At 38.3% G+C, this 17,682-nt stretch overlaps 2 protein-coding genes across 5 annotated transcripts; one reads left to right on the top strand and one right to left on the bottom strand.

Moving 5' to 3' along the window:
• Positions 1-409: 409 nt before the first annotated feature.
• RB195_004936 (uncharacterized protein) lies at positions 410-5,830 on the bottom strand (the record flags this gene model as incomplete). Of its 2 annotated transcripts, none has more annotated exons than XM_064177169.1 (15): positions 410-538; positions 639-725; positions 786-894; positions 951-1,111; positions 1,169-1,333; positions 2,445-2,611; positions 2,667-2,785; positions 2,843-2,931; positions 3,522-3,655; positions 3,733-3,845; positions 3,901-3,981; positions 4,037-4,192; positions 4,457-4,539; positions 5,448-5,656; positions 5,725-5,830. In XM_064177169.1, 15 exons carry the CDS (start codon positions 5,828-5,830, stop codon positions 410-412), a joined length of 1,908 nt encoding a protein of 635 aa, XP_064034294.1. The 2 variants fall into 2 exon arrangements, with proteins under 2 accessions (XP_064034294.1, XP_064034295.1); XM_064177170.1 differs by having other exon boundaries at positions 5,725-5,767.
• Positions 5,831-6,496: 666 nt separating this feature from the next.
• RB195_004935 (uncharacterized protein) lies at positions 6,497-17,676 on the top strand (the record flags this gene model as incomplete). Of its 3 annotated transcripts, XM_064177168.1 has the most annotated exons (17): positions 10,397-10,399; positions 10,481-10,511; positions 10,756-10,887; positions 11,545-11,647; positions 11,745-11,844; positions 12,170-12,210; positions 12,544-12,577; positions 12,657-12,779; positions 13,211-13,318; positions 13,545-13,652; positions 13,860-14,057; positions 14,720-14,779; positions 15,157-15,270; positions 15,334-15,438; positions 15,546-15,582; positions 15,623-15,671; positions 17,592-17,676. In XM_064177168.1, 17 exons carry the CDS (start codon positions 10,397-10,399, stop codon positions 17,674-17,676), a joined length of 1,431 nt encoding a protein of 476 aa, XP_064034291.1. The 3 variants fall into 3 exon arrangements, with proteins under 3 accessions (XP_064034293.1, XP_064034291.1, XP_064034292.1); XM_064177167.1 differs by lacking the exons at positions 12,544-12,577; positions 12,657-12,779; positions 13,211-13,318; ... (6 more) ...; positions 15,623-15,671; positions 17,592-17,676 and adding an exon at positions 6,497-6,572 and having other exon boundaries at positions 10,278-10,399; positions 12,170-12,226; XM_064177166.1 differs by lacking the exons at positions 10,397-10,399; positions 10,481-10,511; positions 10,756-10,887; ... (5 more) ...; positions 15,623-15,671; positions 17,592-17,676 and having other exon boundaries at positions 12,690-12,779; positions 15,334-15,492.
• Between the last annotated feature and the right edge of the window lie 6 nt (positions 17,677-17,682).

Raw genomic sequence — 17,682 nt, 5'->3', positions numbered from 1 at the left:
ATCTTGTACCAATTTATACATAAAAATATTATAAACTTCATAAAGATAAACCGCTGACACTGGGCGGTGTCGGCTTTGTAGCAGCTGCGAAACCTCTCACCATTCCTCTACATCCGCCGCATAATTCTTATTATTTGTAAAAATTCTACTCGACTTTGCTGAGTTTTATGCCTTATTTATTTCTTACAAATTGTCCAATAGAATTATCCAATTGTAAAATTTTTCTGCATAGAACAATCGACTTGTAACGAGATATCGATTTATTATTGCATTATTATTGCAGTTTGTTGTTATTCAACGAATGATTTATTAAGTATAGTAATATTTAAGAGAGAAAAATTTTGGATTTCAAGATTGATATGGACTATCTATGGAACAAAATTATCATTGAAAATATTCTTCGGACGGATCACCTGTCGTTGCAATGACATAGTGATCGAGGAGGATCCAGAACACAATCGCCTTGAGTTCCATACCAACCCCATCTGGTGAAATGTGATACAAGTTGAAGACCTGATGGAGTTTCCAAAATTTCTGCCTGGAATCAACGCAGAAAAAAGTGAACTTATGATTTGTAAGCAAGAAAACAGAAAAGGCTTTCAAGAATATCGAGCAAAATTCTTAGGACGAGCGCCTACCGAGAAATATCCTTCCGATGGTGCGAGTTTCACAAACACCGAGTAGATGTTGCTGTTTCCGACTTCTAGTCGCTGCACATCCAGCGCCTTCAAATCCATGACATAAGTAAACAGGAAAAAGGAACTAACATATATTTTTGTTCTCGCCTCCTCGTACTGTTGACTGTAACATTTGGAACTGAATCCAGTAGCAGTTATAAATTCATTTAATTGTTCAGCTAAAAACGTGCCAAGTCTTCTTTTCAGATTTTCATCTCTAAAAAGAGGATTTCTGGATAAATCATTCTCACAAACCCCAACATCTGTACTTACATAACATCTTCTTTCTTATATTGACACAAGCAGTAATCCCAGGGTATTGGCAAATTATTACACGTCCTCAATCCATACCATTCCCTCAACAGTGATGATCCTTTGCTGTATGGTTCCATACTCATTTCGGTGGTTTCCATGAAATTTGACTTTGATTGGAACTACAAAAAGTACTTTTTGTTGGCATCATGTCCTAGAACATTCTAGTTGACACCCACGTGTAGAATATCCATGAAGGTAGCGTGAAGATCAAAATGTGTCATCAGTTGCATGGATTTCTTCTGTAACTCTTTCTGCACTGCAGTTTTTCGTAACATTTTGGGAAGTGAAACAACAAGGAATGGATTGCGGTTCTCGTATCGGCTCAAACGGGATTTCTCGATCTAAAGAAAGGTAAAATTGTGATAATCGATAATCCCAGGCTTTGGGTGACAACAAGAGGAAACAAAGGCCAGTTTCGGCTACCTTACTACTCTTCTGTCGTTGACAGATAGCCACTTCATATTTGATATGTATTGATTGTGACCGGTAAAATCACAGCGACGGCTACCATCGACAATTCTAAGCCAAAATATATCTATCAGATATAAAATCGCTATCGCCAACGTCTGTGGATTTAACGAAAGCCGAACAAAGTACAACAAAGTAGTATTTTATTTGTTTATTCACATACACCAGTAGTGCACCAGAAAGAAAGAAAATAACAGTTGCCGGCATCATTAATAAATGACTGTTTACGAGCGTGATTTCCAATACATTGTTCTGACAATAAATGCAAAAGAAAATCTACTGTCATCCATTTAAAAAAAAGAAGAACATCCAGTGTTTTGGAGCAGGATTATGACTCGTTTTTGTTGCGCTGCGCAATGTATATACTTTTAATAATTGGTTCATTAATAAGAGCGATGTCCGAGCCGGTTTATTGTCACCGCGAGACAATCCACAGTTTTTCTGGAAGGACTATGTGTTTGTAATTGCTCGATGTCTTCGTGTGAACTTCATTTGCTACAGTGCTATTTGCTCAGTTGATGGATTTTTCTAAACATCAGTGGTAGAGAGTAGATCACCTTGAATTTCTGGAGATAGTACCTAGAGTGGTCCAGTAGGAGCTGGAGGGATAGTATATCTATCTAGTAATGGAACGAGTGTAGCGCAGTCGGTAAGAGGTTCCGCTGTATCTGCACGGTCGAAAGTTCGAATCCGCCCTGGTGCTCACCAAGCCTTTCATCTCTTCGGAGCACCGATAAATTGGTTTCATACTTCTAAGAGGATAAAAACACTGACTTGTTACATCAGCTAGCCCCCGCAAGTCACTGTAGAGGCTAGACGCGCGTTCGTAAACCTCAGACGATTCCGAATTGAGGTCGAACACGAGGGGGCATCCTAGGTGGATTGATTAACGCCAGATACTTTATCCTTTATCCTCTTACAATGTCCTTTATCTATTTGATATAAGAAGAAAATCTGTTTGATATGGAGAGTTTGCTAACTCACCCCAGCAGCTCGCGGACCATGATCTCCTAAGAAAAACAAGAAAGCGTTATCGAGATTTTCTTGATTTCTTTGGAAAAACTCCAGAAAATGATCATCAGCATGATAGAGTTTTCTTATGTCGTCATGTACTAATCTTGTTACCCATGCTTGAGCTATTTTAGGTATTCCTGAAATTAGGTCATATTGACAGAGTCATATAGTCAGTCTTTCGGTTTGACTGACCCGAGTAGGCATTCATAAACTTTTCGTAATATTCTAACATATACAAATGAGATTCTCCACAGGTGAATCCGGCAAGGGTTTCGTTCAAAGATTCCTCATCCAAACGCACATCGAACGGTCTGAAAAGGTCTGTGAAAAAGGAGGAAACAAAAAGAAAGAAGAAACCACAAATATACCTGTAGATGTGGTCCGCTTGTCGCCGTTTAAAACCATAGCATTCTTGATAGAAGATTATTCCTGGGGCTAAGTCCTGAGCGATCATTGTCTGTAATTACGTACCCTTAGAAGAAAGTCAACTTTCGACCTATATTTTAAAAGCAGTGTTTCAGCAAATTTCATGTAGTGTGGGAACTTGATGGAACACATAGAGATCGAAGTTCAGATTACGAACATAAGGATGACCTCGCTCAATTCCCTCTAATAGGTCTGGAAAATGACGTGGGAACAGCGTTTGTACCTACGAGGCACGTTAGAACGCGCTCATTTGAACACGCTCCGATCCCCCCAGCAGTCAATTCAGTGGTTTTACTTGTATAGGCTGGTGAGGAGACCTCATTGATTTTTGACCGCTCGCTTGCGGGTGCGGCGCGTGTGCAAGAGTGGCATGTTTTCGCTTGTCTCGTGAGTACAGCGCTGTTTCCCACGAAGAATTCAGGATTACAGAAAATTTTTTGGGACCACGCTCGTATTCGTAATCTAAACCCCGAACTCTATGTTGTCCATGAAGTTTCCGCACTACCTTAATTTCGTGACACGCTGTCTTTAGAAGAGTGAATGCTCTTTTGAGTATTTCACATGTGAGGTCTACAGCAAAAGTAGCTCTTTGTTTGTGTAGTCTATCCAACAATGGATTACCTTATAGCCTTTTTTCTTAAACTCTTCCAAATAATAAGGATATTCATCCATGTACTTGTTACACACTTCATCATTATCCCAATCAGGTGGTTCTGGATCCCTACCGACCCGGCTGACCTTCTCAAGTGATTTCCCTTAAAAAATCTAGCGTTTCTGAATCACCACTCTCAAACAAAAATATTTTCATTCTGTTAACAATTTAAAGACTCACCAAATGCCATTGGGAAACCATTCGGTCGGCTGTTATCCGCTACTTTGTTGAGAAATTCCATCTGTACAGCATCCATCCTAGTTTTTAAAAAATCCAAGGTTCTCGGCAATGATCTCAAGTAAATATGATTTCCTTGACAATAAATGACCACGATTAGCACGAGATTACCTTTTAACCATAAAAGTGGAGACAGAATCCAGAAGCAAAATATAAACACTCGGCAATGGCTTAACGTCTTCTTTCTTCACTCTGAACGCTTAAAATCGATTTAGTTCTGGATTCTATATTTCAACAACTAACTGACGGTGTTTCGTGTATTTTCAAGTGCATATAATATTCCACTGGACCTTCTTCGTAGCATTTTGTCTCGATGATATCACATTCGAATAATTCCTCTGTTGGAACTCTAATATATGGACCTGTATCATAAGTTCTATCCGTCGTTTCTGGCAATATGCACCTGAAGTGTATGCACAACTGAATGCTATGGAACCAGTATTCAGTAGGGTTAAAACGAAGTTAAGCTCGATGCAGTTGCGTAAGCGACAGCGGTTGGAATCGAGGTGGGACCATCGCGAACTGCAGTGACGTATGGTGCTGGCAAAGGTCCCACAACGATCACAACTGTCACGCTCCACCCCGCCGCTTCAGGCGCAGCCGCCTACGCAACTGCACCGCTCTATGTCATTTTGACCTGACTACAGCTGGGCTCGTAAGCACATACCTCGCCATGCAAATAGATTTTTCTGATAGCACTTTCACTTCTCCATTTTCCAATTCTGTCATAGGCTTGTAAATGGTACAGTTCTAAATATACTGGAATAAAATATTTATACTAATAAAATACTTCTAAATATACTGGAATAGTACACATTGATACAATAGGGTCAAAACGACATGAAGCACGCACGCAATTGCGTACGCGGCTTCTCGATCGCATTTCGGTGAAGCGTAGCGGCTAGGAACTTGGCGAAATACTTGCTGGCACCAGCCATCGCTGCAGTTTGACGCAACTCGGCTCCAGCTGCTGCCTCCACCGCGTCATGTCGTTTTGAATCAACTATACTACTACTGCATCAACACATAACAACAACGAGAGCAGCAACGAGTAACTGCAACATTGCAAATATTTTGAGTGTAAAATGTAGCTGAGGGGGGAAAGGGGGCACTCTGTGGCGCCCTTATTTATGGAAGTAAACAACTAAATCAATCGAAGCAGTAAGTCATAGATCCTCTAAGAGCTAAGTATTACTTTTAAAGGATTTATGACACGTATGCTAAAGTTACTAAGAGAAAAAAGTAAGAGTGTCAAGAAATAAGGGCACCACTGAGTCCTCCCCCTCCCCTCCTAACTACATTTTCCCTCATTTTGATTCCGTTTTTCCGTATATGTTCCTAACGTTACTGTTTTTCACTATTTTCTGGATGAACTCTTCTCTCCTTACATCTTCTGTCACTGTTTTTGTTGTTTTTCTTATTTTTTTTAATGAATGTTTACTAATGTTTACTAATGGTCCGGTTGAAAATGAGGTGATTGGTATAGAAGTTGTGTATCAAGCAATGGAAGTGCGTGAATTGCTGCGGTCGCAGTCGCCCAAGTGAACATAAGTGTTAGTGACCTCTACTTACTGTTATAATCTCGGTTGTTGTTGTTGATGATGATGATGTGTTATTGCGTATCCTTTACTGTATTTTAAGAATATGACAAGACCTACATCTTTCGGATTATAGCCTGGTGTATGAAGCATTTTTAGCTCCGGAGACAGCGGGTCGATGACAGCCAGAGGACAAGTATCCAGCAAAGATAAGTTGTAACTCAATCGCTCATAAAGTAAAAGATCCTTCCTTGAAGTTGGTTTCGGTCGCAACCACGTCTTTGGACCATGTTTTCGAAAAGAAGGTACCCACATTCTTGGTTTGTAATCTGAATAGATTCAAGTTTATGCGATCGATAATATAAAAGATGATAATCGATAGAAGATATGACCTCACTTCTATTATCCATTCGGTTACGGTGTTGTATGTAGGCAAGCATTATAATGAGATTAAACAACAGTAGAAATGCGACTACTTTGTAGTATTGGCTATATTTTTGCATTTACGATGTTATATTGATGCAAGTAGCTGCTGAAAACACATGGATGAAGTCATTCCCATCTGAAAAAAATGCGTAATTCGAGAATTTGCGATCGTTACGATATTTATGACGGCCTAAGCTGGATATATGCTGTTTAAAATTTTGGCAACGGCACGAAAAAGTGGACAGCCTTCGCCAGATTTTGATTAATCACTCGGTAACGATTACGGCTGTTGTTTAATGAAGATGACGATTCGTCAGCGAATCGTCATCGGAATCCGACGATATCAGCCGATTCGACATTAACCGCTTACGAATCCAATACTTATCTACATAATTACATCATTTCCCAAAATTCCTGGATTTCATCATATTGAACAGCTCTTTCTTTATATGTATGTTTCTTAGTTTTAATATTATTTCGTTCCACTCAGCTCGGGCTTTTGCACAGAGCATGTAAATGTAGGCGAACATAATTTTATTGGTTTTTCAAGATATTTTTTGTCCTAAATTTGCGTGAAATTTTAATTAGAAGATTCTCAATTCACTTTTGCTTCTTAAAATCTTTTAAGTTCTTTACTGAAGGCGACATGGATCAATTGCAAGTGTTTTTAAAGGCAGGGTGTCATGAAACCGACGTTTGGGTCTCTGCGGGCGTATGTAGATTTAGGGGCGTAGATTGCGAATATGACCGTAGCTGCTCTCGATTCCCCGGATCGTCCTGAAAAACGGCGTGCGGTACGCGTTTGCTCCTGCGAGGCACGTGAGAATGCACCCGACGCATCCACGAGTACGAAGTCGAAAATCAGACTATTCACTTGAGATTCAACAACGAATAACTCCGATTGTAGCAAGTCCTAAGGCAACTCTTCCTGTTCTCCTACTTTATTTGACTGGAAGACTAATAGAACACAAAGCTATGAATAGGCTGCTGAGGGAACTGAACCGCGTGCCAGAATAGCCCGTTCTAAGGCACATCGTAGGATCAAACGCTGTTTTCCGGGATGATTAGGGGTAACTGAGCGACGTCACGCTCATTCTCATAATCTACACTCCAAACTCTATATTTGCCCCCGAGAATGCAACTTTCTTTGCGTGATTCCCTGCCCTAAAGCAATGCACAACGTTTGCGCTCCGCCCAACCTCGCCCCGCCTGCGATTCGTCGAAAACCCGGACAAATAGCAGGCGAGGGGGGGGGGGGGGCACAAAGGTGGCGCGCTGCAATTGAGGACGTAAGAAACAGCATTCCGGGGTTGTCCGTTTCCACTGATACAGAGAGAAATGGACGGAATCACCCCCCTCTCCATAATCTACGATTCCGTATACGAATACTCCACCTGAAATCCGTACCACCTCAGATTCGTGGGGTGATGCCTTTAAGAAACTGTGAGCGCACATCTCCAAACATCATCAAGCTTGGAAGACTTGTTCCAACCTTTATTAGAAAGATATGGGATAATCAGCACGTTTTCAAGGATCTATAGATGGATCATACATTGAGATTGCGATGGAATACGCTCAGCAAGAGTAAAACACAGCGGGGACTGCTGTACATAAATAATTGTCCGGAATCTGATATGTTACATTATTAGGTTCCATAACCTATCATCAGATGTTCGTTGGGAATAGTGGTTTGCGCATGGATTTATGATTAATATTTATTTATTTACAGCGGTTTTTTGCTTGGATTTCCTAGAGTAGGTTGTGGAACCGCTATGATACATAGGTTATAGATTAGATTACAAAGAATTATGGAACCTAGCAGTATTCCTGTCGAAATTTCCAGAGGGGACCTCGTTGGTGCACTTTGTAAAGCTCGCTCTAATGAACTTAAAAATCCGTTAAATCAATAACTATTGGTATTTTGTCATTGCAAAATTTCACATGTTTGAAAGTGCAATTCAAAGCATATGAATTAAATCTAGTAAAGGGAAGTGATACGTCCAGGAAAGGATATATATGTTGGGATTCTCAGAAATACAGCCACTTACCTGCAGTTACAAATAAAAGGAAGGTCACGAGCAGAATGATAAAAACAAGAGATTAACGCAAAAATTTCAAAATAACCTTGAAACGTAGGAAGAAAGTTGATGAGGATATCCAGAAATCAATAAAGTCCCACAAGTAGCTTTGCCAAAATGAGTTTGAATTCCCATACTGAACAGTTTATTTGAAAGAATGATCGATGATTTTTCTTGTTATGACCTGTTTTTACAATAGAGAACATGTATCCATACACGTATTGTCATGTACATATTGCGTAGGCGTTCTGATAGCTCAGCAAAAAAAGTACAGTAGTTTAGCTTATTTTCAAGTTTTTAATTGCAGAACATAAACTAAAGAAAAAGTAAAAAGTAACTGATGCTCATTTCCACTTATTTTCTCAACTACAATCTCTAACTTTAAGAAAGATTACAGAAATTGGTGAGTAGTATTATACTAGTAATCGGATTGTTTTACTTAATTGAACACAACAGAATTCAAATTAGTAGTAAAATATTATAATTATACTACATTATAATATATAATTTTACTAGATTATAATATAAAAATTACCAAACATTATTTGAACTACCATACAGTCCCATGTTTAGGCGAGGTCCTATGAGCAAAGTCACTACTCATTTACTATATTTAATCTATTCTTTTCGTGTCCTTGAAGTCTATATTAAAATCTACATCATATTAATTCCTACAGTATTCTAGAAATTTATTACACACATATATTTGCTTCTAAAAAATCAACAGAGCAAAATACACCCAAGGACAAGCAAATACAGAATTGATGACTGTGAGTGAAGACCGACGCTTTTTTGTGGAAACCCTTTCTTTTTTTTCCACAAACAATCGTTGAATGTTATATGAATCATTGCTGAAAAGCTCATTGCAATGTTTAGCTCAGTTTTTCTTTTCGCGGCTTACAACACTTTTTAAATTTAAGTATGCATGCTTCAATGTGAAATTGATTTTGGATACGAGTTGTTCCCAGAAATCCTTTCGGAATTATTTCCAAACAACATTATTTTAAAAATATCTTGTTTTGTTAATAACAAATTGCTTAGCTCGTACAGAATTATATTCAGATACTCTTGTTATTCTATTTCGTATTTGTCCATTAAAACTGTTAAAATTAAAACTGTTCGGGCTGTATAACTATTTAAATGAAAACTTAGCTGAACTACGAAGACCAGTCACAAACTTGCGTACATATTTTGATTCCTATTTTTTTGAGTGATTTTTAAAACAATTTATTGACTACAATATATGATTACTTCACCTCTTTCTTTTTTTATTAGTAAGTTGGAAGCACTGTATATTCCTCCCGCTTTTGGCTAAACCGTCGTCAAGCCAAAAATTTTGTGTATTTTCTTAAATTTAAGCTTAACTTTTTAAGCCTAAATTTAAGATTTTTCCTTTTTTTTACTTTTTTCTATGCCATGTAGGTTATTATGATTCTATCAATATCTTTGAAAGAAATGTTGGTACTGAATAACTACTTAATATTTCATTGTCTTGAAAATTCAAACTTATCCTTACACCAAACCAAATAAGTCTGCAGAAATGTTCCTCAATTTGACCTTAAACCTTTTGAGACGGAAGAGTTATCTATTATTGTGTTTGTCGTAGAAATTGATAAATGATTCCATTAATACCACTAATCCGCCCTAGCATAAACAGGGTCTTTTATCCCTCAGGTGTCGATAAATTGGTACCAGACTTGTTTGGGAGGATAAAAAACTGACTTGATCATCGGCTGGCCCCCGCCAGTCATTGTATAGGCCAACACGCGTTCCAAAACCCCAACGATTACGAATTCCAGTAAAACGCGTTGGCAAATCCCAAGTAGATTGATACGACATTGACTTTAATATCACATTCTACCCCCAGAAAACGTCAGCTTTCTTTTGCTTAGAGCGCATCCTGGCAGTGTTGTCGAAAACGGTTGAGTTTCTCTTAGTTTTCTTTCAATTTTATTTTTAAAAGAAACTTATTCTTTATCTTGGGAAAACAAAAAGGGAAGGAAGCAAGATGCGCACTATTTTCACTATTTGGCCTAATTGCACAGTTGGTGCCTGCAAATTTTTCAATGTGTTCCTTTTTCTATAGTGAAATATCCTGGAGTTTCATGTCTACGTAGTTTGAAGAAATAAATAAGAAAACTTTTTCAATTCGCATTTTCTAGAGTATACATAAGAATAATCATAGTTATGAATACAATCATTGGACTATCAGCAATTATAAGCAAGCATAATTTAGTCTACGTTTTTTCTTCCAGCGTTCTTTTCAGCAAAAATTTCCCCTGCCATTCTAATGAGATATAGTAACAGTCGTTGTTTTCCATGAACGTTTCGCTCTTCTTTTCAGAACCATTTCTCCTGTCTATTAGGGTCACTTTATTTATCTAGTTTCAGGACAATTCTGGAAAAGATCAAGGAATTAGTTGATCACTTTTTTCACTGCTTCTAGTACTGATCCATCACTTCTCTTCATCTCCTACGCTCTCTTTTTATGTGCGCGACTACCAAGTGACCACCAGCTGTCCGCAAACAACAATCGTCGCTCCTTTCCAGACACGTGGTCGAGATATGGTGAGTGCTCCCGACTATTGATCGACATAGTTTGTGTGAATCGATTTGTTCTTTATCGGTTGATCTTCCTGTTATTTCCAGACCGAATTCTTCACTCGTGAACAAATTGATAGTAAGTTGGTGTTTTCAATCTTGAACTTTGATGAACGCTAGTTATTTATTTATCCATTCATTCATCTGCTTATTTATCTATAATTTCCCGACACTTGATTTCGTTAGATCGTACTTTCGTAAGACAGTCCTAAAATTAAGTGGTCTTCATGGAAATCAACTTTTTCCAGACCTCTAGGGAATTATGCATAGTTACTATTTGGACAGTTTCCTTTTCTTCTATACTAAACATTTAACTATTCTAGACATTCGAGAATGTTTCAATGTGTACAGTCAAGACGGCATTGTACATTCTGCTCCACAACTTCGATGTATACTTAGAAGTCTTGGTTACTCGCCGACAGCAGCGAAAACTACAGAATATTTCAAAAACACCAGTAAGTTGAGTATTGATGTTTTTTTCCTGTGCCAACGAGATTTTGGTGAAAATTTTTTAATGGTTTTGGTGGTTTCTAAAACTTCGCCTTTATCAAAAGCCTGAAAATAGTTCGAGATCTTTGATGCTATGTATATCTCATTAACCTCCTCCTCTCTCCTTACCAAGCCTCGATATCGTTCTAAGTACACAAATAAATATAACAACAGTTCCCAATGCCGAGGTTTCAAGAAGAGAAGACTTGAAGATTGTTAGTAAGTTGAGTATTGTTTACATTCGTATCAACAGCTCGAAATTCACTCTAGTTACGCAATTCCATTTACCATAGCGGCTTTAGTGTGATTTATCAGTGGTCAGGGACCACAGTCCGGGTCAGAAATTCACATCCGCCGCGTTGCGTTCCATTGTCCCGTGTCTGCATTGAGCGCATGAGAGGAGAATCACCTAAGTGTTCAACTACATTGATAAAAACCATATTATGCATATGTGGATATAGAAAAATCTCGTAGTCACGAAAAATAAGGTATAAAAAAGAACTATGTGCGGAAGTGCCTTTTGCACAATAAATCAAAACCTTCTGCGGATACTGTTTTGTGTTGCATCATAGCGATTTTTTCGTTGTTTTTCTTCACTGTTGATATCATATTTGTCATTTCAGAGCGACCCATGGATTTTGCATTATTCCTTGAGATCGCCAAAGAGGAACACAACAGTGGTGATGAACTGACTGAAATAATAAAAGCGCTCAAAGGATTGGACAGGTAAAAACATTCTAGATGAATATTGCCATTTTTGATTTTTGAGAATGGAGAATCTCTGCGATAAACTTATATGTTACAACAAGTTGGATGATTACAGAGACGGCACTCGATGCATTCCCGCTAAGGAACTGCGATCGATTTTATCGTCTATTGGCGAGCGCATGAGCCAACAGGAAATCGATAATGTATTGAAACATGTAAGCAGTGATTTACTACAAACTACACTATAGTCAGGTCAAAACGATATAAAGCATGCCCTCCTCGATCTTAACAGTCACGCTTCACCGCACCGAGCGCAGCCGCTTACGCAACTGCCCCGTGCTTCATGTCGTTTTGGCCCTAGTATAAACTCACCATACATATTTTTGATCATTCGTTTCGAATGATCAAACTCCCGGATTTCTTAGAAGTAAAACAGTATTTATTTATACTTATTCATGCAAACGGTATTTATAGTACTTATTTCATCGTGAATATAAATGCTACAACTAGGTTCTGGATATACTAACCAATCTTCTTTAGGTTGCTGTTGGAGGCATGGTTCCGCATCAGAAGCTCATCCAGTACATTTCAAAATGATCAGTCATTTATTTGTTCATTCGCCTATTCATTTGTTAATCATTTTTGGCGAGGGCAGAAGTGCAATTGTATGGAAACTGTTTGTGGTTCATAAAGAATAAATTACTATCTGACTATCTACCCAGTACTTTTCATAAGGGATAAAATGAACCGGAATTGGCTGGATTGTATAGAATCCCAGTAGAATTCGGTCGCTCCGTGATACTTGGGTGTTTGTAACTACAATCAACTCAAATTATTTTCGTAGTTGGCCGCATCAATAAAATTTCAACGTCAAGGTCGTGTTGATGGTGCAGCGCAGCATTCTGACAATACAGTCTCCGGATATCCGCTTTTCAGATCTCTTGCAAGGTTTTTGATTATTCTCACTTCTAACCAGTGATATTGCGTGGAGTTTGCTACGGGTTTTTTTTCCTATTGAATATTTCAGAGCCTTTTTGCCCTATTTGCCAGAACCCCAATTATGGCAGGCAATTTCTGGCAAAGTTCACATTATGACCAGTGGATATTCGAAAAGCAAGAATTATTACGGATGCGCAGTGAAGATCTGAAGGTGTCTGTCTTTTAGTAGTACCTGGGATTTTATCCCTAACTTCAGCTTTGTGTTCCATTCAAATTCCTTTTTCAATATTTGAGCTCTTTTCAATTTTTTCAAAGCTGCAAAAAGACCCATTCAGTGTAGAGATGGTAGATTCTGGGAACTAGGACATTTAGATTTCTAATGTCTAAGTGAAATTGAAAAATTCAAATTCATCCTTACACTAAACTCTAACTCGGCAGAAATGTTTCTCAATTTCACCGCAAACTCTATGAGAAGGAAGAGAAGGTGATTACGTTCACCATTTAAAAAATCGTGGAGAATCTTAGCTTAACAGTAATATCACAACTAATTTGAATTACGTTGAGCAGTGTTTTGTTTTATTAAACTATCATTTTAGGTCTAGTACAATGACTTGCGCTATTTCACTCTCTATCCTTGTTCAGATCTACACCGAAGAAGAATACCAAAAGTTAATGATATTTTGGGCTAATTTGATCCAGACGCTAGCCATAGAGGGGATCCAGCAAGGTCATCCGAAAACACGTATGCAGGTAGTGTTTTTTTTTAAATTTGTAATGTGGCATTTGTTTGTGGTATGGTGTTTCTTTCGCTTGTGATCTATTGATTACTGCTGACGAATTCCATATTGTCGCATTGTTAGTCTACTTGTCTTTTCCTTTTATGATTATCAAGGCGCGATCATGTTGCGTCAATAACTACTCCTTTTTTCGGTGCACCTTCCTGTTATTTTTATTCGAAGTGCACCTGATTTTTTAGGTTATAGCTACAGCAATTGTGTATTTTAAAAGATTTTATGCTCGTCGATCCTACAAAGATGTGGATCCGCTTCTTATTGCCTGTGCTTCTGTTTTTCTCGCATCAAAGGTGAGTGTTCTTTGAATGTATCACTCATGTGCATATAACTTTAATAATTGCATACAATCATATTTAATCGGTAGTGGTTTTTAAAGTTACGTTATATTATTTATCAGTTATCAAGTTCTTAATATTTGATAAAAGCACACTTCTCCTTCTTTTAACTTGGGAAATTCTGCCTAATAACACCGTTCATTCATAAAAGCCGATTTCCAGGTTGAAGAACACGGCCTAATGTCTATGTCGAATCTGATCAAGACGATTCCAAACTGTTTGAAAAAATGGCCAAACCTTACCTACGATGCATCTTCGAAAAATAGTGGCCTCTATGATGCGGAATTTATTCTCGTGGAGATGTTGGACTGTTGTTTAGTTGTTTATCACCCGTACAGACCGCTTACAACGATGTTACAGGTTAGTTGTACTGCGTGCTAAATGTTTATGTTCACTCTAGATTCCTGTTTGTGATGCTTTCAACTACAGTGCTTTGGAGTTAGCCAATTACTGCTAAGAATCTGAAGTTACCAGAATTCCAAAAGTTCCCCTTTTTAAATCCTGCTCATTAAGTTTATGTTAATATTTATGGCTGCAGAGTTTAATGAAGGGATAACTCAAAAATTGTTGTAGATGTGCATTTTTTGGCTTTGCTCATTTGCTTTCATTTCTTTGATAAGAATCAATCAGTAGAACCGTTATGGACGGCTAGAACAGCAAGAAAAAGTAGCGAAATTCAAGAAAAGTGTAGTTTATGATCCTTTTCAAAAGACTTTTTTCATTCTTACCGAAATCTGAAATTCTTTTTCGGCCTATATTTTGTTAGGCATTAATCTTACTTGGCCTGTTAAGGCACATTCAAGTTTGGAGAAACATCTAGTTTTGATTGGAATGGGACCGCAAAGATGCTAAATTTTCGCCTCTCTTTCTTTGAAAACTGTCGCGATTTCAAACGCATGCGAACTCTTGAACAATCTGAAAGGACCGGAGAAAACGTCATATTATTATTGCTTGAGTTAAAGCAACAACTGAGTCAGGGTTTCATGACCACATTCCTTAAGTAGTTCACCACTCATTTTCAGGATATTGCGCGGGATCCCACTGTTAAGGACTTTCCGCCTTTTGAAGAACAATGCTGGAAGGTGATTTTCTCTTCTTTTTCTCGTCTTTTCTTCTCTTCCTCCCCTCTTTTATTTCTACACACTAGGACTTTTTTTTGAAAATTTCGCGGGCATTTCTAACAATCCTAGACAAAACTTGACTTGAAGATTTTTAGATGTACACTACCAATTTCTCAATGTATGGATTTTTTCTGACATGATTGTAAGGACAGCATTACGAAACACTACCCATAAAGTTGGACATCTTAACGCAAAAACCGTAACATGTCATAAATACTTGTACTCGTTACCCATTGGTTCCTAAAAATGTTTTCACTTCTTTTCCTCGTTTCTGCGTCTATGCAATATTTTTGTTTATCTATGTGGTTGTCAGTTGAAAGTTTCTTTTATCTTCTTAGGTAGCCAACGATTCTCTTCGTAGCGACTGTTCACTCCTTTTTCCTCCACATATCATAGCTATTTCTTGCATTATAGTAGGAGCTGAACTAATGAACAGAGAGAAGGACATCAAGGCAAGTATACTTCTTTACAAATCCATCTAATGGACTTTGCCAATAATACTGAGTATATTTCAGATGTGGCTACCAGAACTTTCTGTCGACTTTGAGAAAGTCTACGATTGTGTGAACACACTTTTCGCCATGTACAAAACGTGGAAAACGTTTGACGAAAAAGAACACGTGAAACCGTTATTCGACAAATTGCCGAAAATCAATCCGGGACCAACATTTTAGACCAATATCGTTCACTACCTTATTATACGCTTCTTTTTATCGTTGATTTGCAGCGACTAGTTTTATTTTCACTCACTTTTGGATGGGCTGGTACGAATTTCGCCGTTCCTTTAAACCACCTCTTTTTAAGCCCGCTTCTGCGACCGAATTTTATTCGAGTATAACGCTATTTTATGCAGGTTAGACCTAGGAAATTTTCTATCAGTTTTTTTCCGCGATAAAGAGACAATTTGATTTAAGGATGCATTAACTTACTTTAACTTACATTGCGGACGGATATTATGGCCTAACGTGACTTACCCGCATCTCCACTGAGATGACTCGTCCCTAAATACATTTGACTCTATCCTCTTCGATCTTCCTTAGAGCTCGCAGAGAATATGTCCATCCGTCCGTCCATAGTCCATATTCTGGGGAACGTTACGTCTTGCCTGAACTGCCTGTCAAGGCCAAATTTTTCCAAATCTTAATTTACCGCTTCTGTCCAGATGGCCTTCTCCAGTTTAGGTCTGGGAGCATCCTCAATGCAACTTGTACATGGAGATCCGATGTTCTCCTTACAATGGGACCAGGAAAGCGAAGACGGTTTTCTGCGATCAGTTTAGGGGACGGGGCAAGATGTTGATGTTTTCCACGTGTCGTCAGCCGATAGACCATATCCACTTCCGAGTAAAGTTCTTCGTTATGACATAAAGGATAAAGGATACAATTTCTGGCGTCAATCAATCCGCTTGAGATGCGCCTCCGCGTTCAGTTCAATTCAGAATTGTTTGAGGTTTACGAACGTGTAACTGGTCTATACAATGACTTGCGGTGGCTAGCCGATGAGTCAAGTCAGTGTTTTTATCCTCCCAGACAAGTCTGGTACCAATTTATCGACCCGGAGGGATGAAAGGCTTGCCGAGCACTAAGGCAGATTCGAACCTCCGGTCGATTGTGCAGGAAGCGGAACCTCTAACCGCTACACTACACCCACCGTCGGCCAAAAGTTATCTATCTTAACAGTCATCTAAACAACTTTCTCTCCATGCGGTCAAGCTTCTCCATCACCCATCACATCACCGTAGACGGCGCTGACCAAGTCTCCGATCCGTACATCATGATAGGGCGAATTGTAGATAGGCTCGCAGATTGACAGGGGATGTTCCTTGTCAAAACCTAGAGGTGCATGATATCACCAGGTACTTCCACATTTACTTCAGGAATCTTTCGCGAGGTAAACTTGAAGAGCTTCAGATAAATTTTCAGTCAAATATGAGAAGCGTTTCCGGTTTGTGACTTCTGAACTTTCATGTGTATTTTTTTCTTTCGTAGTACAGAAATTGGATCTCATAGTGCTGTTGTGATTACATACTATAATTACTATTCTTGTTCATGATGATGATGCAAACATCAAACAAATTACTCATCAGTCGATTCCTGTACGTGTTAAATTTGCGAGTACTTTGTATTTTCTTGTTGATTTTATTTACTTTTTAAAAAATCTTAACCGTTGAGGATCTGGATTTCACCGTTTTGAAGTAAAACACAGTAAGTAGATAACAATCATGTTGACTTATTAGGGGACTAAGATAGCAGACACGAACATGATCTGATAACGACGACGATAAAAAGTGCATTTGAATTGGAAGTTCAATACTACACATCTCTGTCCAAGAGTATCATCTTCTTTTTTACTCAAAATTCGACGAGATTGATGAAAATTGAGGGAGAACAGCAGGTATGAACGGTACATTTCAGCCCAACCACAAGTAATCGTTGGTGCGGACACAAGTTCCTCCTCAAATGTTTCTCATGAAGGATTAATTAATTGTTATTATTTGGCATCATTAAGAGGATATTGTGCGACATTTCCCTTCAATAGAGTCTCCATATACGGACGTTTGATCTACAATTTCTAGTCACATATGTAGTGATGGCTCCAGAGAAGTATAACATTTTGAACATGCAGCACTAATTTTTGTTTAAAAAATGTAACATTTTAGAAAAGATAAAATAAGCTGCACTTTTCAGCGATAAACTAGCATTCCATCTTGCAATTGTTGAATCGGTCCCAATTTGATTTGAAGTTGGTTCGAAAAGGCTACCAAAACTTCTAGGTTGACAATCATCCACAAGTTACCACAACAATCCACCTTTTCTCCCAATAGATACCTTCGTTTCGGTTTCTCCACAAATCCATAGCACTCG

The sequence above is a fragment of the Necator americanus genome, chromosome I (genome assembly GCF_031761385.1).
Source record: "Necator americanus strain Aroian chromosome I, whole genome shotgun sequence".
In the NCBI taxonomy this organism is placed as follows: Eukaryota; Metazoa; Nematoda; class Chromadorea; order Rhabditida; family Ancylostomatidae; genus Necator; species Necator americanus.
This window is presented reverse-complemented; position numbering and strand designations above follow the sequence as displayed.